General features: G+C 41.5%; 1 protein-coding gene across 1 annotated transcript in view; it reads left to right on the forward strand.

Annotated features, from left to right (window-relative positions):
* Nucleotides 1-1,400: 1,400 nt before the first annotated feature.
* The window catches only part of LOC149322726 (dynactin subunit 2), a 72,659-nt gene continuing 50,612 nt past the window's right edge, over nt 1,401-23,447 (forward strand). Inside the window, exons 1-2 of the mRNA XM_089482204.1 lie at nt 1,401-1,520; nt 9,218-9,286. Of these exons, the coding sequence (XP_089338330.1) occupies nt 1,485-1,520; nt 9,218-9,286 (105 nt within the window). The 5' untranslated portion in view covers nt 1,401-1,484. The remainder of the gene's footprint in view (nt 1,521-9,217; nt 9,287-23,447) is intronic.

Below are 23,447 nucleotides of genomic sequence, written 5' to 3' on the forward strand. Positions count from 1 at the left end.
TTGGATGGGAAACCGCCAAGGAATACCTGATGCTGTAGAGGGTACATTTCAGAGAAAGAACTGGCAAAACCATTTCTGAGCATTACTTGCCTAAGGAAACCCTATCAGATTAATGGGGTCACCATAAATCGACAGGCGACTTGAAGATGCACACACAAAATGCCACGAATTTCCAATATTTAATGGATGAAAACCAAATATAGTGGTCATGTATATCAGAGTGAAGTCAAGAAGACAAATTACTAGGAAGAAAAGACTATCTAGAAGAAGCTGCAGCAGTTTGCTTTTGCCAGAGCCTACAGAAAAAGGCAAGATTCTGTCCTTTCCTCTCCCTCCTGCTGAGTGCAAACTGCTTTTGCATTTGCACCAATGGAGTTAAGATGAAGACAAAGTGGTAAGAACTGGGCCTGTAGCCACACTGCAGAAATAAAGCAGTTTGACACCACTTTAACTGCCATGGCTCAGTGCTATAGATTTCTGAGATTTGCAGTTTGGTGGGGCATAAAACTATAAATCCTAAAATCCCATAGCACTGAATCATGGCAACTAAAGCAGTGTCAAACTGCTTTATTTCCGCAGTGTAGACGTTGTTGTTGTTGTTAGGCTGCCTTTGAGCCGACATGGCAACCCTGTGGATGAGACATCTCCAAGCCCTGTTATCCTCCACTGCTGTGCTTAGGTCTTGTAGATTCAGGCCTGGCTGTGACCTCCCTGACTGAGTCCATCCATTTGCCCTTTCTGCTGCCTTCCACCTTTCCCAGCATTGTTGTCTTTTCGAATGAGACTTGACTTCTCATGATGTGGCCAAAGCATGCCAGCCTCAGTTTGGTCATCTTGGCTTCCAGGGAGGTTTCTGGCTTGATCTGCTCCAGGCCCCATTTGTTTGTCCTTTTGGACAATGTCTCATGGGATCCTCAGCTCTCTTCTCCAGCCCCATGTTTCAAATGAATTGGGCTTTTATCATTTCTTGTCTTCACTCTCCAGCTCTCACAGCCATATTGGTTGATGATGTGTCCTGGAACAAGGAGGGCATTTTTGACACTCCTCCTGGAGAGAAGGCTGAAATGGAGGCCATGCCCTGGAAAGAGGAGGCGTGTGTGCTCCCCCTCCCTGCCTTGTGTGAGCTGCTTTTCCCCTTCTATTCCCTCAATTGCAACAGCCTTTGTTTCCCTTGTGTGAGGCGTGATTGAACCCCAAACAGAAGCTAAGAGCCAGCCCTGATTAAAGGCCAGGGAGTGTCTCTCTCTTCTTCTGAGGAGGAGAGAGAGAGAGAATGAGGAAACAACAGCGGTGACGTCACCCTTTCTTTCCCTCCTCTGAAGCCCAGGCTTCTTCTTCCTATTCCCTCAAGGACTACATCTCCCAGAAGCGCCCGCGAGGCCAAATCCCGCGTCCTGTTCTCGCGAGAGTTGTTCCTGCCTCCCAGTCCCTTCAGCCGGCCTAAGCGCATCCATCCCTGCCCTGTGTGGCTTGTGTCGCTGGCCATGGCCGACCCCAAGTACGCAGACCTGCCGGGCATTGTGAGTCGGGGAAGGGGGGCAGGGCTGGGGCTGGGGCTGGGGCTGGGGCGCTCTAATGGGGGGCTATGGGGAAGGCAGGGGAGCCGCACAAAATGGAGGAGGGCGAGGCTGGAAGGGTGGGGTCTGGCTCCATGCAAGTCCTCCTTTTCCAGGACGGCGCCCTCCATTTCAGCCTCCTGGTTGTAAGGGGATGGGCATCAATCACACACACCCCTCAAGTGGCAGCTTTTTGGCCCTCCTCGGCCCTTCTTTGCAAAAGAGCACTGCTTGTAATCCCCAACACAGACAAGGAAACAAACAAACAAAACAACAACCCTCCATTTCTCAGCTGGCTGGGTGGGTGTTTGTGTTGTGTGCCTTCAGGTCAGTCAATCAATAGATCAATCAGTGTGTTGTGTGCCTTCCGGTCAATCAGCCAGTGTGTTCTGTGTCCAAGTCAAGCAATCAATCAATAGATCAGTCAGTGTGTTGTGTATCTTCAGGTCAACCAATCAATCTATCAATCAGTGTATTGTGTGCCTTTAAGTCAACCAATCAATAGATCAATCAGTGTGTTGTGTGCCTTTAAGTCAACCAATCAATCTATCAATCAGTGTATTGTGTGCCTTTAAGTCAACCAATCAATCAACAGATCAATCGGTGTGTTGTGTGCCTTCAAGTCAATCAATCAATAGATCAATCAGTGTGTTGTGTGCCTTCAAGTCAACCAATCAATCAGATCAGTCGGTGTGTTGTGTGTCTTCAAGTCAATCTATAGATCAATCGGTGTGTTGTGTGCCTTCAAGTCAATCAATCAATCTATAGATCAATCAGTGTGTTGTGTGCCTTCAAGTCAACCAATCAATCAGATCAGTCGGTGTGTTGTGTGTCTTCAAGTCAATCTATACATCAATCAGTGTGTTGTGTGTTTTCAAGTCAATCAATCAATCTATAGATCATTCGGTGTGTTGTGTGCCTTCAAGTCAATCAATCAATCTATAGATCAATCAGTGTGTTGTGTGCCTTCAAGTCAATCAGTCAATAGATCAGTCAGTGTGTTGCGTGTCTTTAAGACAACCAATCAATAGATCAATCAATGCACTGTATATCTTCAAGTCAATCAATCAGTCTGCCTTCAAGTCAATCAGTCAATTAGTGTCTTGTGTGCCTTCAAGTCAGTCAGTCAATCAGTCAATAGTCTATTCCAGTCATAGACCAGCATAACCAAAAGTAACAGATTTTAATATGAAATAAATAGGACATATGAATCATGTACAACAGAGTGACATGAAATGCAATACATTTAAAAATCCTAAAATTTCTGTAAAGTAATAGTAATAGTAGTGCTAACCATAATTGTGAAGAATCCCTTGTGTAAATCAAAGTGTGTTTTCTAAGTCCATGTGAAAACCATTTGCAACTTCCTTTGCAACTTCCATGGCTAGCTAATTTCTTATTGCTATTCTCTGCTGCTGGTTTATCAGTTGACTTCAAGCCGTAATGGCTTCAAGTGGTTTCTGACTTATGGCAGCCCTAAGGTGAACCTATCACAGGGGGTTCTTTGCAAGCTTTTTCAGAGAGAGTTTGCCATTGCCTTCTCTTGAGGCTGAAAGAGTCTGACTTGCCAAGTGAATTCCATGGCTGAGCAAGGATTCGAACTCTGGTCTCCAGAGTTATAGTCCAACACTCAAACCGCTACGACACCGACTCTCTAGCACATACCTCATGTTGTTGTTGTTTTTGTTTTTGTTTTTACTTATGGCAACTATAAGGTGAACCCAACTCTCCACGTTTCAGCAGGGTGTGTGTGTGTTCAGTGTCAGAAAGAACTTGAAGGCACACAACAACAAACAACAATTCTGGATGTGAAGTCGACGGCTTTCATGACTGGCATTCAGTTTTTTGTGGGTTTTTTGGGCTATGTGGCCATGTTGTAGAAGAGTTCGTTTCTGACATTTCGCCAGCATCTGTGGGTGGCATCTTCAGAGAATCCAGCCATAGATGCTGGCGAAACATCAGAAACATACTCTTCTAGAACATGGCCACATAGCCCAAAAAACCCACAAAAAACTAACAATGCTTGAGTTGGCAGGAGATTGGGAGGTGGGGATCATTCATGTACATGCAGGCATCCTTATGCAAAACGCTTGGACCAGAAGTGTTTTGGATTTTTTGGGATTCTGGAATTGGTATAAATGTATATAATCAGGAGACTGGATCCAGATCTGAACACCAAATTCATGTATATACACATAGCCTGAAGATAATTTTCTACAACATTTTAAATAATTTTATGCCTGAAACCAAGTTTGTGTCCACTGAACCATCAGAAAGCAGTTACTATCTCAGCCACCCATGGAAAAAATGTTTTGGTTTTTTTGGAGTATTTCAGAATTTTGGATAAGGGAGACTCAAGCTGTATGTTTTATGCATGCATGAAAGCACTGTGCCCTATCTCATCTCAGTCTTAGCATCCTCTTATCCCCACAGTCTATATTCAGTCTCTGTGAAACTGCTGGAAATAGCCAGAGGAACAGTGTTCACACTATCCTACCACTAGCCAAATGAAGTCTGTTGGCTTTGGAGATATATAGGCAACATATGGAAGTCACATGCATCCCCAGGACTGAAGGCTGGGCTTGACTTTTTTACCAGGAAAGATTCTAGAGCAGATCATTAAACAGAGAGTCTGTGAACACCTAGGAAGCAATGCCATAATCACAAAAAGTCAACATGGGTTTCAGAGAAACAAGTCATGCCAGACAAATCTGATATCTTTCTTTGATAAAATTACCAGCTTGTTAGATGAAGGGAATGCTGTGGATATAGTATATCTTGATTTCAGTAAGGCCTTTGACAAGGTTTCCCATGACATTCTTGCAAACAAACTAGCTAGTGAAATGTGAGCTAGGCAAAGTAACTGTTACATGGATTTGTAATTGGTTGACCGGCCGAACCCAAAGGGTGCTCAACAATGGCTCCTTTTCATCCCGGAGAGAAGTGACCAGTGGGATCCTACAGGGCTCTGTCCTGGGCCCAGTGCTATTCTACATCTTTAACAATGACTTGGATGAATGAATGGGGGACATACTAATCAAATTTGCAGATGACACCAAACTAGGATGAGTAGCTAATGCTCCAGAGGACAGCATCAAAATTCAAAATGACCTTAAAAGATTAGAAAGCTGGGCCAAAGCTAACAAAATGAAATTCAACACAGAGAATTGTAAGGTACTCCACTTAAGACAGAAAAATAAAATGCACAGATATAGGATGAGGGACACCTGGCTGAATGAAACTACATGTGAAAGGGATCTAGGAGTCCTAGTAGACCACAAGTTGAACATCAGTCAACAGTGCGATGCAGCAGCTAAAAAGGCCAATGCAATTTTAGGCTGCATTGATAGAAGTATAGTGTCTAGATCAAGAGAAGTAATAGTGCCACTGTATTCTGTTTTGGTCAGGCCCCACCTGGAATACTGTGTTCTGGGCACCACAATTTAAAAAGGATGTTGAGAAACTGGAGCGTGTCTAAAGGAGGGCGACTAAAATGGTGCAGGGTCTGGAAACCATACCCTATGAGGAGCGACTTAGAGAGCTGGGGATGTTTAGCCTGGAGAAAAGAAGGTTAAGAGGTGATATGATAGCCCTGTTTAAATATTTGAAAGGATGTCATATTGAGGAGGGAGCAAGCTTGTTTTCTGCTGCTCCAGAGAATGGGACCCAGAACAATGGATGCAAGCTCCAGGAAAAGAGATTCCACCTCAACATTAGGAGGAACTTCCTGACAGTAAGGGTGTTCGACAGTGGAACAAACTCCCTCGGAATGTGGTGGAGTCTCCCACCTTGGAGGTCTTTACGCAGAGGCTGGATGGCCATCTGTAGAGGATGCTTTGATTGAGTTTTCCTGCATGGCAGGGGAGTTGGACTAGATGGCCCTTGCGGTCTCTTCCAGCTCTAGGATTCTATGTACTCTGACAACATTTGTACACTTGCCATGTCCTTCTATTGTAGTCTCTGCATTTGGGAGAGACCATAGCCTAGTGGTTTGCATGCAAAAGGTCCCAGGCTTAATTCCTTGACTTCCACTGTAGGAGAAAGATGGGATATAAATCCTTGAAATTAAAAAAAAAATCCTGGTATCAATAGTTAAAAGGGTCAAGGAGCGATAATGGAAAAGACTCTGAAGAGCCAACACCCAGTCAGATTAAACAATACTGAGCTAGATAGGTAAATACTATAATTTGAACTAGTCTGAAGAAGAACTCTTATGTTTCAGGCATTGACATGAGAATGGGGGGTTAAGGATCAGGGGAAACTGAATTTATAGAGGGACAAAAGCAGTTCAAGAGAAACAAATAGAAGCTTACATCACTAAACGCATAATTTATCTATCTATATAATGATAGATAAGACCATAAATTGGGGGGTGAGATGGGAGGAATTTAGAAAGATTTACTATATCAATGATCAAAGGTAACGTAGGATTAACTACTTAATAATAGAATTGAACAACTATATGAAATGAGATTAGACAATGACAATAGATTTAAGGTGCGACCGGCTAGGAAGGAAGTCAGTTCATGTGTTGTTTTCTTAAAAAAAGAAATACTGTTTGATGTAATTTTGTTATATATGTGATGTATGGATGTTATATTTGAGTTGGATATAAATTATAACAACAAAGCAGTTCAAATGGTTGGCTGATGTACTGGGAGACCCCAAATCTTGAAAGGGATAAAATTCATTGTCTTCTGTGTTCTTGTTTCCTGCAAGACACTACAGTTCTTTCCTTGTTAAAAAATTAATTCAAAAATTGCAGAAACACCATGCTTGGGATGGACAAATCTTTGTGTCTTCCCTAGTATGGTACATACTTCCTTTGAGATCATAGTTCTTTTGATGTCAGTTCTGTATATCATGATCTGGTTGTTAGTGTGTTGGATGGATATCATTTTATCTTCTGTTGGAGAAGCACTGCCTCTGAGAAAACTAGGGTTTATAGGCTGCAGGCCTCTTCAGATGGAGATGCTGGCTCAGGCAGAAAGTAGGATCATATTACTATACTTTTAAAGATCTACCATCTACCCAACAGTAAGAGTGTTTTTGTATTTCCTTCATCACAGTGCATTTAGGCTTGTGGGGGATTTAACTCATTCTTTCCAAATAGTTGGTGGTTTCCCCAAATCTTTGATATAAGTCCAAAACACACTGCAGAAATAATCCAGTTTGAACTTGCTTTAACTGCCCTGGCTCAGTGCTAGGGAATGCTGGGAATTGTAGTTTATTGTGGCACTAAAGCTCTCTGACAGCAAAGGCTAAACGTCTCACAAAACCACAGTTCCCAGAATTCCACAGCACTGAGCCAGGGCAGTCAAAGTGGTCTCAAACTGGATTATTTCTGCAGTGTGTTTTCGACCTGAGTCAGCTTGTTTGTGGAGAAAGAGCAGTGCCTCACAACTTGATAACCATGGAAAGAGCAATGTGCTCCCTATCTACATAATCCCCAGAATTTATCTATCTATAGTTGTCAGGTTATTTGTATCTGTGGTGTTATTTATGACTGCCTGTGGGATTTTCATCTTTGTCTGGAGCTATTTTGTAAGTAATTGCTTTCCTGGTCGCCTACAGTGCATTAAAAATTTTCACCTGAACAGTCACAAGATCTAATAATGGTTAGGTTGGTAGCTTTCAGACTCTTTCTGGGGAACATCGGGAATTCATTGGGAGCTAACTGGATTTCTCAGTGATTAGGGCTGCTGCCACACTGTAGAATTAATGCACTTTGACACTGCTTTAACTGCAATGGAATCCTTGGATTTGTAGCCTGTTGTGGCACCAGAACTCTCTGACAGAGAAGGCTAAACATCTCACAAAACTATGTTGTTGTTGTTGTTAAACACCCTTGATTCGATCTTGACCAATGGTGACGCTGTACATGAGACATTTCCAAGACTTTATGTCCTCCACTGTTCTGCTTAGAGGCCCTGTAAACTTATATCCGTGACCTCCTTAATACAGTCCATCCATCTAGCATGCAGCCTTCCTCTGTTTCTACTTTCCTCCACCTTTCCTAGCATTATTGTTTTTTTCCAGTGAGTCATGCCTTCTCATGATGTGTCCAAACAGAATGGCTCCCAATTAGCAAAGGGGTCAGACAGGGCTGCATCTTATAATCCTACCTGTTCAACTTGTATGCAGAACATATTGTAAGAAATTACAAATCCCATAATTCCATAGCATTGAGCCATGGCAGTTAAAGTAGTGTCAAACTTTATTAATTCTGCAGTGTAGATGCTGCCTAGGTCAGTGATGACAGACAAGCTTCCTAGAACGTCTAACCTGGTCACCATTATCAATTTCCCCCAGAAAAGAAACTCATCAGAAATAAATTTTATCTTTTTATCTCTCCCCCCTTATGTTTTAATTATCTAATCCAGTGGCATCCCTGAGATTGGTATCACTGGTGTGTGTGTGTGGAGGGGAATGAAATGCCTTGCCCACCCAGCCCACTGCAGCTCCCTCTGGAAAGCCTTTCAATGTCCAGCATGGCTGCAGCCCTGTAACACCTTCAGGGTCCAGCGTGGCTGAAGGCACACCAGACTCTGAAGGCACTTTTCCTCCAGCAGTTACAACTACTGAGGTGGGCACTGTTGCACCTTCTGAAAGGACTGTTTAGGGTCTGGTGTGGCTGCTTGGCGAGAGGCAGAACGCCCTTTCTAGCTTACCCAGTAGCTGTGCCAGTCCATCTGGGTGTACAGCCCCACCGGGTGACACCCCTCCTCTGGGGTATCACCTGCTGTGGTCCACACTCCCGCATCGCCTAGTGACACTGCTGGTGTAATCTATTCTTTTAATCTTGTGTTTTTAAAACTGTCATTTAATTGCATCTGAGAAAGTAGCCTGAAGTCTACAAAAGTTTGTGCTACCAGCTTCTTTCTTTCAGTTAAGTCCAAAACACATTGCAGAAATAAACCAGTTTGAGATTTGGGTCAGTTTGGGTCAATGCTAGGGAATTCTGGGAATTGGCTGTAGTTTTGTGAGTCATTTAGCCTTCTCTGTCAGAGCTCTATTGCCACAACAAACTATAGTTCCCAGGATTCCCAAGCATTGAGCCAGGGCAGTGAAAGTAGTGTCAGACTGGATTATTTCTACAGTGTGTTTTGGAACTTTATCTCATAGGTGCTACAAGATCCTGTTGCATACCGATTTTCCAGACTAGCACAAAGGCAGGATATCAGATAGATAGATAGATAGATAGATAGATAGATAGATAGATAGATAGAATGTTTCATATGCTGTTTCACCAGACAAATAGGTCTGATTAGCTGCCCCACATTCATTCTTGAAGATTCCCCAGGAGAATTCATGTGAGTAGTTATGGAAAGATTCCCTTAAGATACATGGTTTGAAAACATTTATTTTAGATTATGAATGTTTTTAACAGGTTCATCAAGGTAGATGGATTATTAACAATATTTGATGAGCCAGTAAGTTTCATGGATTTATTTGTTGCCCAATAAACATCTGGCTTGATCTGTTCATTCACTCATGGCTTGTTTACTTATGCTCTCTAGTTTCAGTACATTGGCTGTTGAAAATTAATCTATATGGAAAATCTCGTTTTGGGCATGTCATATCTATAGGTGGCCTTTGCGTCTGCCCCAGCAGTCTTATTCTGTGAATTTGACCTCATTGGAATATCTTTGTCTTTCCAGGCCAGGAATGAACCAGATGTCTATGAAACAAGTGATTTGCCTGAAGATGATCAAGCCGAATTTGATGCGGTAAGGTCATAAAATCTTTCAGATGCTTCTTCCGTAGCATGTTGATTATCTTGTATCAACAGACCAAGTTCTCAAACAATTTCCAAAAGTTTCCTTTGAGTAAATGTGCATGTTCTGCTTGGAAGACTGGACCAGGGAACAGGGCAGAATTGGGAGCTTAGATCCTAGTTAAAAGAATCTGGAGTTTTGAGTCCTTAAACTGAATAAAGCTGAAAAACATCATGCAGCTGTTGGTAAAATGCTGAACATAGTAAAGTTATAGCAGCACTTGAGCTGCTATAATTCTTCTTTAATTAGTTTGTACAAGATAATTCTAAACTGTAGATATTCTAAGGAGGACTCACACTGTTCCTTAATAACATTCCTCTAAATTGAAATAAGATGTTAAAGAATTGGTAGGAGACTTGATCGGATTTGAAAGCTTTTGAACTTGTTCTTATTCCTGCTTCCCAGGAAAGAACTGTTTTAACCTTTGACAAAAGATACAGCCCTTGTGGATATGTGATCTTTTAAGTGTTATTTAAAAAGTTCTGTATGAATCTGGAACATTTTTCCTCAGAATACAAAGGCCTTCTTGGAGTGCCTTGAATTTTGTGGTAAGAAAAGTCCCCCAAAGCCCTTGCTGCATAGGGACTCATTGCTTTTTATTGTAGGGCCTTTACTGAAATGAACAGGAAACATAAGGCATAAGCAATTAGATATGTCACTAGTCCAGAAGAAGGGACTTCAGTAGCTATAATATAAAATGATTAACTGGCTGAATAGTAGTAGTGCAAGGTTTGTGCCATTTTGATCTATAATATCACTATCAATTTTGTTTCTGTAGTTAGAAATGAGAAAATAGAGACATTTAGGATTATACTAGGTTTTTCTTGGACACTAATCCTCTGGTAATGCTTATGTTGATATCTGGATGTTTCTTCAAGTGGAACTTTGTTTTAACATCAAGATGTCTTTGGTGAAGTCCAAATCTTATAAATTAAAATATGCTTCCAGTGGTGATATAGGATCATTGCTATCAATGCCCATTTATTATGTGCACAGCATTGTATACAAAACTTTTATTTGTGCTGAGGTGTGCCATATCTCTGGTGCATCTGATTTTATGAAAACGTGAAAATTTTCAATACATTTTTTAAAAGGGAGGATACTTAAACATAGGAGAATGTCATTATGAAAAGTTGCAAATATTGTGAAAGGCTGCTCAGCTACCTGACTCTTTTCCTATATGTAAATTCTTTCCTGCCTATTCCTGTGCATTTACCATAACTTCGCCATCTCCCCCACATCTTCTGTACTTCTTCCCAAGTCTTTCTACTATGAAACAGTTTTCAAAGAAGTATCCATGTTAGTATCTTGCAGCATAAAAAGGAGGAAAATATTGGGAGAAAAAAGAAATGTGGCAGCCTTTTAAGACTGACTGTTTTTTATGTTAGCGTGAACTTTTGTGAATATAAATCCAATTCTTCTGATGCAGTAAAGAATAAATCTAATATCTGCATCTGAAGAAGTGGGCTTATCTTCATGAAAATTCATGCTAAAATAAAAACCGGTTAGTTTTAAAGGTGCTGCCACATTCCTTTCCCCTCTGCCCCCTCTTCTTCCTTTTTATACTCCTATGCAAGAGTTTACCATAACTAGGAAATGTAAATCATACAGAAGGCTAGATTCATACCACCTTAACACATTTGATTTTGTCTGATTTTGGACGCTTAGTAAGGTCAGGACCAATTAGCACAAGAATATATATGAGGGGTCTCCAGGAAGGACTAGTAAAGAATCCTGTGTGAAATTATAGAGGGGGAACCATTGCTGCTGGTCAGAATTGACAAAACTGGATTAGATGAACCAATGGTCTAACTCATCAGGATGAGGCAGCTTCCTAATTTAGCTATGGCACTTTTTCTGCACATCAAGAGGAGTGATTCAGGACTATACGAATTGCCTGGTCCCAGTTTCTGATGGCCAGGGCACAAAATAATGAGGGCACACTGATATAGTTTCAAGTTTGTGGACAAGCACTCTTTCAGCTCAGAGTTACAGTAGGTGAGTATTTCTATTTCTTCACTTGCATGTGGTGATCATTGCTCAAGCTGGAGGAGCAGAAGAGTGGCACATGGCGCTTCTATCATATTATAGACTATGGGGGAACTTAAACTGCAATCTGATTCAATCATTGGCAGTTTATACATGATATATCAGAAAACTTTAGAAACCTTGGCTTGTTAGTGAAGAACAACATGCAAATGCATGTGGGATGGACACTGGTATTTACTGTGAGAGTAGCTAAAGAAACCATGATGCTTCACTTAGTGGCCCTTTTAGTAAGTTGCCTGTTCCTCTTCCCTGGTTTGATTTATCTCCCAGTGTATCAGAAAATGAATCTAACTTTCAATCTGTGTGGAGAGAAATAAACCAGAAAAAAGGAAACAGTAGCATGCAGAAGTCAGGATAATGCATCCAGTGGGTCATATGCAGCACTGGAAGACTGTTTCTGTGATCTCCAGGGACCCCACCACTGCTTCCCAAACTTTTTTAAAATGATGTTGGCAAAATGCCTCCCCTCCCCAAACCTCTGGGGGTGCATGAATGGAATTCTACCCTGTTTTGGCAGTCTTAGTAGTTGCACTGGAGAGGTTCTTCTGAAAACAGGATGTTGACTCCCAGATGACTTCTTCTTTAATTATGGTTTCTTCTTGTTTTTTTTAAAGGTTAAAAGGTGGGGACTGGGGTTACAGTAGGGGGAGCATGAGGAGAGCAAAGTGACCACCAACTCCTCAGGATAGCCCATGCCCTGCAATGAATTGAGCATGTAGTATTTTGTTTTGCTAATCCTGCTGCATCCAGGTTTGAGTAGGCCATGTGCACCACCATACTGCTCATGTAGAACCATCCCAGACATGTACGATTTCTTGGCTTCCTATATCATCTGAATTCATCCATTGTTTAATTTTCCTCTTCCGAAGGTACGCTGCAATTTTGTGAGTGGGGCTGTTTGTCTTCTACAGTATGAGCTTTCTAAAGGCAAATTGTTGCTGCTGTAGTGAGATGTAACAGCTTGTTTGGTGGCTGAGTGTAATGTGAAGCAGCAAAAAAGCTTGGAGGGAAATAGTCTCAGCTTTCAGACTTCAGGAGGAGATATTTCAGTAGTGACTTTTGAAGATTCTTGTGTGTCCTTGTGGCAGTTTTGGTATAGTGTTCTAATACAGCTAAGGAGTTTATGGACCTCCAGATATAGTTGGATTGCATTTCCTATCATTTCCCACCACTAACTACTGGCTAAGAATGTTAGGAGCTGTAGTCCAGGATCATCTGCAGAAACAAATGTCTTGTGCTATAGTATCAGATGGTGGAACACACCTTTAGGGATAGAATTACACATTTGGCAGTGAACATGGAATGATTCCCAACTGTGTTTGCCTTCAAGGTGAAAAGCAGATTGTTTCAAAGGAGGAGAGAGTGATAACTGTTAGCTTTTTAACCTTTCCACTCCTGTCACTTTTCTTCTGAAACATGTACAGACTGAAACTGCAGGATTCCATTAGTAAGAAAATTAGACTTACAATTTACCATTGGAAGGTTTGCGTGAATGGTGATATTTCATAAGTGATCTCCTTCTTTTGGTCTGAACAGAGCAGGAAGAAATCATTACCACATAGAGACCTCAGTGCTTGAAATAATCTTGTCTGAATCTGTACCTATTTGTTTAGAATTCTGCAAAATGAAGAGCCAAAATATTGTGATGCTTTACCACAGGAAAAATGCAGCCCATGGGCTGAATGAGACCCATGGGCTGAATGGGTCCCATTTTGCAGACTGAGAAAGCTGCCAGAGCACCCAGATATTTTTCAAAGGTGATTCCCCCCCCCCTACAAACCAAAACACAAACTCTGACCCTGATGTAGTTTCACGATGCTCCCTGCAAGAAAAACTAACCCCAGATTAACCAGAAATGAAAACCAAAAATATTGCATTTCATAACAGACAGTGCAGTCTCTGGCTTTGTGTGAAAAATGGTGCTACCTCCCCCCCCCCCCCGCCCCTTGCCCATCTCTGGTTTGCAAGATCAGAGAGATTCTTTCTTTCTTTCTTTGAGCATTTGTACCCCACAAAGGTTTGCAGGTTGGCTTATAAATCATTAATTTGATAGTTCCCTGCCCTCAGGTTTACAATCTAAATAAGACATGGCACATAAGGAGAAGGGGACAGCAGGCAGGGAGGAGAAAAATAACATTACAAAAATAATTATAAAAAGTATGGTCTATAAATTGTCAAGATTTTCCTCAACCTGTTACATTAGAAATTGCATATCCCCATAATACATAATATTATTTAAAATATATTTTTCCTTTAAAGAAAATCATGAAAACTAAAGTTTTAAAAAAATTAAAATGAGAAAAAATTCCCAATAAGAGCACAGTTTGGCCTAAAAGTCCTTAAATTATTATGCACCTTCTTCAGAGGTCTGTGGACAGAGAGGGAGGTTTGTTCCTGGAGATCTTACCATTGTGTAGGCTTGCAGCAGGCGTGGAAAAGGCAAGTACTGTATAGGTTTTCAGTCCTTGGATCCCTTCTCCAACAAAGGAGATAAAATATGCCAGCTCTGGAACCAATTTCCCCTCCAGCTGTTTCTTTGCCCTGGTGCTAATAGAGATTTGGAAGCAATGTGTCCTCTGTCCTCCCTCATGACTTTAGGATTAGTCTGTAAATCAAGAAAAGCGTTGTAGATTGGTTTGTATGATCATTGTACTTCATGTTCCCAGAATAAATGACTGTATTTTCCTTCTGTGGAATTATTGGACTTCTATCTTCCTCCCCATACTGAAGTATTTCTTTCTTCTATGTTTGTGTGACTGTATGTCCCACATTCTTCTCCATTTGTGTAATATTGGTGTCCTTTTTCTCTGGTGTCTTGAAAGTTGTCATTTTTATAATTGTTTTAAAACAACTGTCCAGTTGTTAAATTCTGGTGTTTCACTACCTTTTTTTTAAAGGCCATATAATTTCAGGGTTGCTATCTCAGGAGAAGGTAATGGCAAACCTCCTCTGAACAAATCTTGCCAAGAAAACCCTATGATAGCATTGCCTTGGACTTAGGGTCTCCATAAGTCAGCAGCGACTTGAAGGCACATGGCAACAAATTGCTTTCACAGCCTTATTGGTAACAGTACAACATAGCAGCTAGAATGACTGGACTAGAATAAGAATGGGTACTCTTGCAAGGCCATTTTTGGCCCATCCTGGCCCTCAGTGGACTGCACTGCCAGTCAGTTTTGGGGAACATTTTTTAGCATTTCCAAAATAGCATTTTTGAACAAAACATGCACTTTTTAAACTAAAATTCAGTTCTTTTAGCCAAAAAGAGAGGGGGGAGAGGATTAGGGGTTTGAAGAACCCAGTAGATCCCAATCGTCACATATGGCCAACAGGCTGTAGGATTCCCTATACTTGGGCTACAGCTCAGGTTGAAATCCCCACATAGCCATGGAATTCACTGTATGGCCTTGGCCCATTACTGTCTTTCATTTTTTCTCCATGTATGTGTCTTCAGTTGCTTGCCTACCTATGAAGACCCCCTAAATTTCATAGGGTTTTCTTCAGCAAGGAATACTCAGAGGCTTTGCCTCTTCTCTCGTCTGCAATGTAGCCTATAGTACTTGGTATTCATTGGTGGTCTCCCATTTAAGTACAAACCAGGGTTGATCCTACTTAGTTTCCAAGATCAGACTGGATCTCTACCACACAAGAATTTGGTAAGGAGAAAACTGTATAATCTTGTGTACCCTTTTGACCTCATTGGGTTGAAAACACACTACAGAAATAATCCAGTTTAACTGCCCTGGCTCAATGCTAGGGAATTTTGGGAACTATAGTTTTGTGAGACATTTAGCCTCTGTTAGAGAGCTCTGGTGCCACAATAAACTACATTTCCCAGTTCCTTAGCACTGAGCCACAGCAGTTAAAACAGTCTCTAACTGGATTATTTCTGCAGTGTGTTTTGCACTTTGGGCAGGAAAGCAAGACACTGATGTGATAACTAGTGCTGACAGTAGCTGTTTAATCATCCTTAGCCTGAATTAAAAGGAGTCACACACATGAGGAGAGAAACACTTGTATAGTAAATGTTGCTTTCTGGTTTCAGTCTGCCATTTTCCTAAGGTGAAAAGGCAAATGCATCTTATACTGGAGTATGGCTTGTTTCTTCTGCATAAAAATGGTGAGTGGTTTTCTCCCAAGCAAGCACATCTCTTCTTTACTTTTTTCAGATGCTATTTTCAGTTATTTCCAGAACTGGCACTCAAGCTACTTGAGGTTTTGGCTCACTTAGCTGAAAGCAAGGCTATACCATGACTCAGTAATGTTCCTTTTCTTAAAGATGTAGCAAGATAGTGAAGAATCAACATACCTGCCCACTAATACGATTGTCAGTTACTCTTACTTAGGTTTGTGTATACTCAGGATTGCAGCCCCACAAACAGCTTATTTGATATTAACGGTAGTAATGGATGAAATTTGGGTTGAATTGGAATTGACTGGGCCTGGCAAGCCATACTGTCCCTTACCTACCCAAAAATCGAAACAAATCTTTCCAGGTTGAGTTAAGGAATTTGGATTTGCTTACTTTTCCAATGACTACATTGAGAATAGGGAGGCAGCATAGTGAAGTGGTTAGATTGTTGGATGACGACTCTGGAGTCCAGGGTTCAATTCCCAACTCAGCCATGAAACCCACTGGATGACCTTGGGCAAGTCACACTCTCTCAGCCTCAGGGGAAGTTACTTAAAGGTGCTGCTACATTCCTTTCCCATCTCCCCTCCCTTCCTCCTTTTATCTTGGTTTGTTGTGATATCCAAATCTAGCCATGTTGAATCAAAGCAGGCAATCTTAGACCAGATGGACTGGCTCTAAGGTTCATATTCATCTGGTCCAAAGTACTGTTTTCTGCAGTGACTGACCATATGTTGCTGGAAAGCTTTAAAGCAGAACATGAAGTCATCAGTGTGATCCTATTTGCTCTAACATCTGGTGTTCAGCAATACACTGTCCCTGAACATGGCATTTCCACTTAGTTATTACGCTCAATATCCCTTAATAAATCTATTTCCTCTGTTAATTTCTCTAATCCTTGGGAAAAAAGCCATTTTAAGACAGTGGCTTTTACCATGTCCTAGAGCTGCTGTGAATTCTCTCTCTTAATTATGCCTTGTTCATGCTGTTCAGCAACAGAAAATTAGATTTATGAATGCTTACATGCATTTAAAAAAAGGTTCCTTTTATGTGTCTTGATCTTGTTGCTGGTCCACTTTAGCAGGTGACTCTGAGTTCTAGTGTTGTGAGCATGTGGTTTCTGTACCATTCAGTCATTTGCTGTTCAATTTGCCAAAATATTTATCCTGAATGTTAATGTAGATGATGTATGATTTCAGGCATGATAGCTTCTCATATTGAAGTGCTGGATGTAGTTTCTCTTTTGCATTTTCCACCAACTGTTTTGTCCATGGGTACTTCGAACTCTCTGTAAATAATTGTTCAATTCCTGCCATTTAGAATGTTCTTCTATCTCCCTGTGACACCCCATAAACTGGTGCATTTATGTATGTCTTTAAAGGCTATGCTGTGGGTTGAACAGAGGATGTATGTTCCTTCTGTGCAGGCTGCATACCTGAGAGAAATTGCATGAGATTTTACCAGGGAGTTTGGGGAAATGATTTGAATAAAACATTATCCTGGTTGTAGTGGTTGAGGGCAGCAGTCATGGCAACAGTCCCCTTATGTAGATTTGGAAAAATCCCACCACTTGTACACCTAAACATTTGATAGCAAGCACTTAAAATATTTATTAACCTTTTTCTTATGGTTAGAGTACTGGTATTCTGCATTGGAAAGATCCACAAATCTTGTATGCAGTGAATTAAAATGGTATAGTCAACATATATAATTTACATAATTATAATTACCCTTGCATGGTCTTTTTTTAACATTATGACATATACTTTTCACAGACTGAAATCATTTAAATCCAGTATTGGAATGCAGTTTACACCTTTTATAGCCGTATGATGGCTCGATAAAAGGGACAGTTAACTGAGGGCTGGCAAGAGGTGTGTGTGTTTGGAGGTGCGCATACATTTGTGTGTGTGTATGTTTGTGTACAAGTCTCTCATTGTTAGAAGATGGATCCTTTTCTGTCCAATAGGATGAGGTTCTACCAGTGTCCCTTATGGATATGTCTCTCTTGTTTTTTGTTTGTTTGTTTGGTAAAGAGATAAACTATGCTGCATTCATCTTCTCTGCAAATGAAAATTGGAGAAAGATTAAAGGACGACACACAGCCATAGCCATAATGGCACATGTTTGCCCTCCTCTAAAAGCAAGTGATACCATGTCATAGAAGTGAGAGATTATAGTGATGCATCCCAATTGGCCTTTCTGTTATTAGATATTTTTGTGGCTTGAAAAATACATGGAAAAATACCAAAAAAATATTTGCTTCATGTTAAAAAAAAACCCAAAGACAAGATGTCTGCCATTTTTAAAATGACTTGCACAAGCACCACCCAGTCTGAGATAAAGTGCCTGTAAAGGTGAGCCATAAAGAAAGATATTGTTACTCTCAGATTTACACTCTGAAACAGGCATGAAGAATGTTTCATTTCCAGCATCCCTGTTTATTTGCCATACTAGCTAGAGCTTGTATGGCTTGAAGTCCAACATCTGGAAGGCCACAAGTTCCTTACTTCTGGTGTAAAGTTTGTTTTTCTGAACCATGTTAGATGTGAAAGGAACAGATCCATTTGTGTGAATCTCGATCTGTTCCAATCACACAAAAGAACGAGTGTGTCTGGTGATCCATTTTTCAGAACAGAAAAATGAGTACCACTGGTGGATCTGACTCCTTTCTGAGCCTACCCTTTATTTAATTGTATAGTGGGTCCTCCGTATCAACAGGAGTTTGATTCCAGGACCCTCTGTGGATGCCAAAATACATGGACAGTGATGCCCCATATTATTCGCTGGAGGCAATGTGAACGCACATGTGCACGTTCATGTCCCTGCTATTGAATGATATGGGGAGTGATGATCTGTGGGCAATCAAATTAGCAGATCTGAAGCCTGCTTATACACTGGGCCCTTGGTACCCACTGGGTTTTGGTTCCAGCTTCCTCCATGGATACCAAAATCTGTGGATGATCAAGTCCCATTAAACACAATGGTATAGTAAAATGGTGTCTCTTATATAAAATGGCAAAATCAAGGTTTGCCTTTTGGAATTTATATATTTTTCTAAAAAAAAATTCAAGGCATGGATGATTGAATCTATGGATAAATAATCTGTGTCTGTAGAGGACCAACTAATATCAAATTCAAATTCAGTTAAGAGAGAAGGTCCCATGTACATTTGTACAACTGTACAACAGTACATCAGACCTTCTCTCTTAAATGAATTTGAATTTAAAGTTGGTGTTCATCTGATGAGAGAAGTGTTATGATGAGATAAGAGGAGTAGGGGAAAGAGTCAGTTCCCCTTACCTGTTTGCATGCTCCACTCTGAAAATGACCTACCTTTGCCTACTTCTTTTTATATATTATTTGGAAAGACCCAGATTTAAGAAAGTGTCTGTTACTTTTGCATCCAACTTGGCCTTAATAAACAACAAATGAAACAGTAGACCTATGCCTGGACTGTTTTACTTGAAGCCACAAGTGTGGGCTTAGAATCATAGAATCGTAGAGTTGGAAGAGACCACTAGGGCCATCCAGTCCAACCCCCTGCCATGCAGGAAATCCAAATCAAAGCATCCCTGACAGATGGCCATCCAGCCTCTGTTTAAAGACCTCCAAGGAAGAAGACTCTATCACCCTCCGAGGGAGTGCATTCCACTGTCGAACAGCCCTTACTGTCAGGAAGTTCCTCCTAATGTTGAGGTGGAATCTCTTTTCCTGTAGCTTGCATCCATTGTTCCGGGTTCTGTTCTCTGGAGCAGAAGAAAACAAGATTGTTCCCTCCTCAATATGACATCTCTTCAAATATTTAAACAGGGCTATCATATCACCTCTTAACCTTCTTTTCTCCAGGCTAAACATCCCCAGCTCCCTAAGTCGTTCCTCGTAGGGCATAGTTTCCAGACCCTTCACCATTTTTGTCGCCCTCCTTTGGACACGCTGCAGTTTCTCAATGTCCTTTCTGAATTGTGGCGCCCAGAACTGGACACAATATTCTAGGTGGGGCCTGACCAAAGCAGAATACAGTGGCACTATTATTTCTCTTGATCTAGACACTATACTTTTATTGATGCAGCCTAAAATTGCATTGGCCTTTTTAGCTGCCGCATCACACTGTTCACTCATGTTCAACTTGTGGTCTACTTGGACTCCTAGATCCCTGTCACACGTAGTTTCATTCAGCCAGGTGTCCCCAATCCTATATTTGTGCATTTTATTTTTCCGCCCTGAGTGCAATACCTTACATTTCTCCGTGTTTAATTTCATTTTGTTAGCTTTGGCCCAGCTTTCTAGTCTATTCAGGTCATTTTGAATCTTGATCCTGTCCTCTGGGGTATTAGCTATTCCTCCTAATTTGGTGTCATCTGCAAATTTGATAAGTGTGCTCCCAATTCTGTCATCCAGGTCATTGATAAAGATGTTGAATAACACTGGGCCCAGGACAGAGCCCTGTGGGACCCCACTGGTCACTTCTCTCCAGGATGAAAAGGAGCCATTGTTGAGCACCCTTTGGGTTCGGCCGGTCAACCAGTTACAAATCCATGTAACAGTTACCTTGTCTATTCCACATTTTACAAGCTTGTTTGCAAGAATGTCATGGGAAACCTTGTCAAAGGCCTTACTGAAATCAAGATATACTATATCCACAGCATTCCCTTCATCTACCAAGCTGGTAATTTTATCAAAGAAAGAGATTAGATTTGTCTGGCATGACTTGTTTCTCTGAAATCCATGTTGACTTTTTGTGATTATGGCATTGCCTTCTAGATGTTCACAGACTCTCTGTTTAATGATCTGCTCCAGAATCTTTCCTGGTATTAATGTCAGACTAACTGGACGATAATTGTTGGGATCCTCTTTTTTCCCCTTTTTGAAGATGGGGACAACGTTTGCCCTTCGCCAGTCTGCTGGGATCTCTCCTGTTCTCCAGGAGTTTTCAAATATGATTGCCAATGGCTCCGATATTACTTTTGCCAGTTCTTTTAATACCCTTGGATGTAGTTCATCTGGTCCCGGAGACTTAAATTCGTTTAGATTAACAAGGTGTTCCTCTACTATCTCTTTACTTATTCTGTGCTGAAATTTCCCTATTCTGTCCTCTGCTCCATTATCCTCAGTTTGAGCACCCTTTTCCTGTTCTGAGAAGACTGAGGCAAAGAAGATGTTGAGTAATTCTGCCTTTTCTCTGTCCTCTGTTAACATTTTGCCATCCTCTCGACGCAGTGGCCCTACCATTTCCTTCTTCTTCCTTTTGCTGCGGACATATCCAAAAAAGCCCTTTTTGTTGTTCTTAACCTCTCTAGCAAGCCTGAGTTCATTCTGTGCTTTAGCTTTTCTGACTTTACCCCTACACGTGCCTGCGATTTCTTTGAATTCTTTTTTCGTGATTTCCCCCTTTTTCCATTTCTTATACATGCTCCGTTTAAAACTTAGCTCGGTTGAAAGTTCCTTAGTCATCCATCCTGGTTTCTTGAGACACCTCCCATTTTTCTTTTTCACTGGAACTGTTTGAAATTGTGCCTTAAGTATCTCCCTTTTGAGAAAGTCCCATCCATCCTGAACTCCTTTATCTTTTAGTATTTCTGACCATGGAATCGCCCTCAATTCTTCTCTAAGTTTACTGAAATTCGCTCTCCTAAAGTCTAGAATGTGTGTCTGACTACGCCTGGTTTCTCCTTTCCACTGTATTACAAACTCCAGGAGAACATGGTCACTTCCACCTAATGATCCCACCACTTGCACCCCATTAACCAAGTCATCCTTGTTGGTTAGGATCAGATCCAAAATAGCTGACCCCCTTGTTGCCTCTTCCACCTTTTGGACAATGAAATTGTCTTCCAGGCAAGTGAGGAATTTGGTAGACCTTGAGGATTTTGCTGAGTTTGACTTCCAGCAAATATCAGGATAGTTGAAGTCGCCCATCACTACTACATCTTTCCTTTCTGACTGTGTGGTCATCTGTTCTAGAAAGACATCATCCAATTCCTCAGTCTGACTTGGGGGTCTGTAGTAGACTCCCACAATAATATCCTTGTTGTTTCCCTCCCCTTTAATTTTTATCCAGATGCTCTCCACCTGGCTTCCATGATTGATGTCCTGGATCTCTTCACTGGTGTAAATATCTCTGACATATAGTGCTATTCCTCCTCCTTTCCTGTTTGGCCTATTTCTCTTAAAAAGGTTATACCCCTCTATTTCCACATTCCAGTTATAAGACTCATTCCACCAGGTTTCAGTGATGCCTATTATATCATATTTGCTTTGTTGTACTAGGAGTTCGAGTTCATCTTGCTTATTTCCCATGCTCTGTGCATTAGTGTAGAGACATCGCAAACCATGGGTCCCTTTTACTTGCTGCCTGTGCAAGTTTTTTGCCTCCCACTGTTGGGCCCTTGCACTTTTTTCTTGTTTTCTCTATGTCAGTTTGACTATTTTTGCCATCCCTTTCGCCTTCCTTAATATTGTCTCCCTTCCCCTTGGAACTCAGTTTAAAGCCCTCCTGATCAAGTTCTTGAGACTGTTGGCAAAAACATTTCTTCCAACTTGCGTGAGATGCAACCCATCTGTTGCAAGAAGTCCCTCCTCATGGAACCGCAGCCCATGATCGAAGAATCCAAATCCTTCTCGGCAGCACCATCTGCAGAGCCAGTTGTTCACATCTGCTATTTTCCTCTTCTTTCCTGGACCATGCCCTTCAACTGGCAGAAGAGACGAGATGACAACCTGTACATCCATTCCTTTCAGCTTCCTACCAAGCGCCTCGTAATCCCTTTTGATGTCCTGAAGGCTGTGTCTTGCAATATCATTAGTTCCCACGTGGACCAAAAGGAAGGGGTATTGGTCAGTAGGCTTGACCAGTCTTGTCAGCCTCTCTGTCACATCACAGATCTTTGCACCTGGAAGACAACACACCTCTCGAGACATCTTGTCAGGCCTACAAATCACTGCTTCTGTACCCCTCAGCAAGGAGTCCCCCACTATGACCACATGCCTCCTCCAAGGCTTAGCAGCAACTGTTCCCTCAGGTGGGACTCTCAGGCTCCCCTGCTCTGTCCCTGAAGTCTGTCCATGCTGCTCTTCTTCATCCTCCTTGATAAGGGAAAGAGCTTTGAATAGATTCTCTAGCTGCAAGCTCCCCGAACAATTCCTTCTTGGCTTACTTCTCTTTGTGACATTCCTCCAGCTGTCTACCTCCTCTGTTTGGCAAGTGACCTCTTCCACCCGAGCATCTTCCTCTGCGTGGTACTCATCCAAGATGGTTAGTTCTATTGTGTCCAGGAAATCCTCTTGTTCCCTAATCTGCTGAAGTGTAGCTACTCTGGACTCCAGCTGCTGCACTTTCTCCTCCAAGAGTGCTACCAACTTGCACTTGGTGCATGTGAAGTTCTCCACTTCTGTAGGCAAGAAGAGAAACATCCCACAAGAGTTGCAGGTGACTGCGGCAGATCCCTCGTCGTCCATACTGCAAAGTCTTTAGTAATGACTATAACAGGACTGTGGGCTTCCTCTTCAAAAAATTCTCTGGCTAAAACCAACGTTAAGGCCCCTGATGACTTGGCCTTTTTCACCAGTCTGTGGAAGCGAGTTCAGTCTACTGGGAATACAACTTTAAAGGAATGTCCTGGCTGCTATCTTATACTTAAAGGCAAGGTTCTGTTTCAATATCTGATTCTAACCCGATGCCACTTGAGTAGAGTTGTTGAGTTAAAGAAAATTAAAATTTGCGCACCGTTAGGCGCGCGGCTCTGGAAGGTGTTATATAAAGCTAGTCTGCTAGCTCCGCCCCCTTGTGACTCACAGATGTGACTCATAGAAGCTCCGCCCCTTCAGCAACAAGCTTATATGTTTTGAATGTTTTTCAACAACTGCAAAACACATTTGGGCTTAGTCTACATCTTAACATGATAAGTTTGTTGTTTGTTGTTGTGTACCTTC

This window comes from Sceloporus occidentalis, unplaced genomic scaffold, assembly GCF_023333645.1.
Source record: "Sceloporus occidentalis isolate IW3139 unplaced genomic scaffold, rSceOcc1.0.p SCAF_1, whole genome shotgun sequence".
NCBI lineage: Eukaryota > Metazoa > Chordata > Lepidosauria > Squamata > Phrynosomatidae > Sceloporus > Sceloporus occidentalis.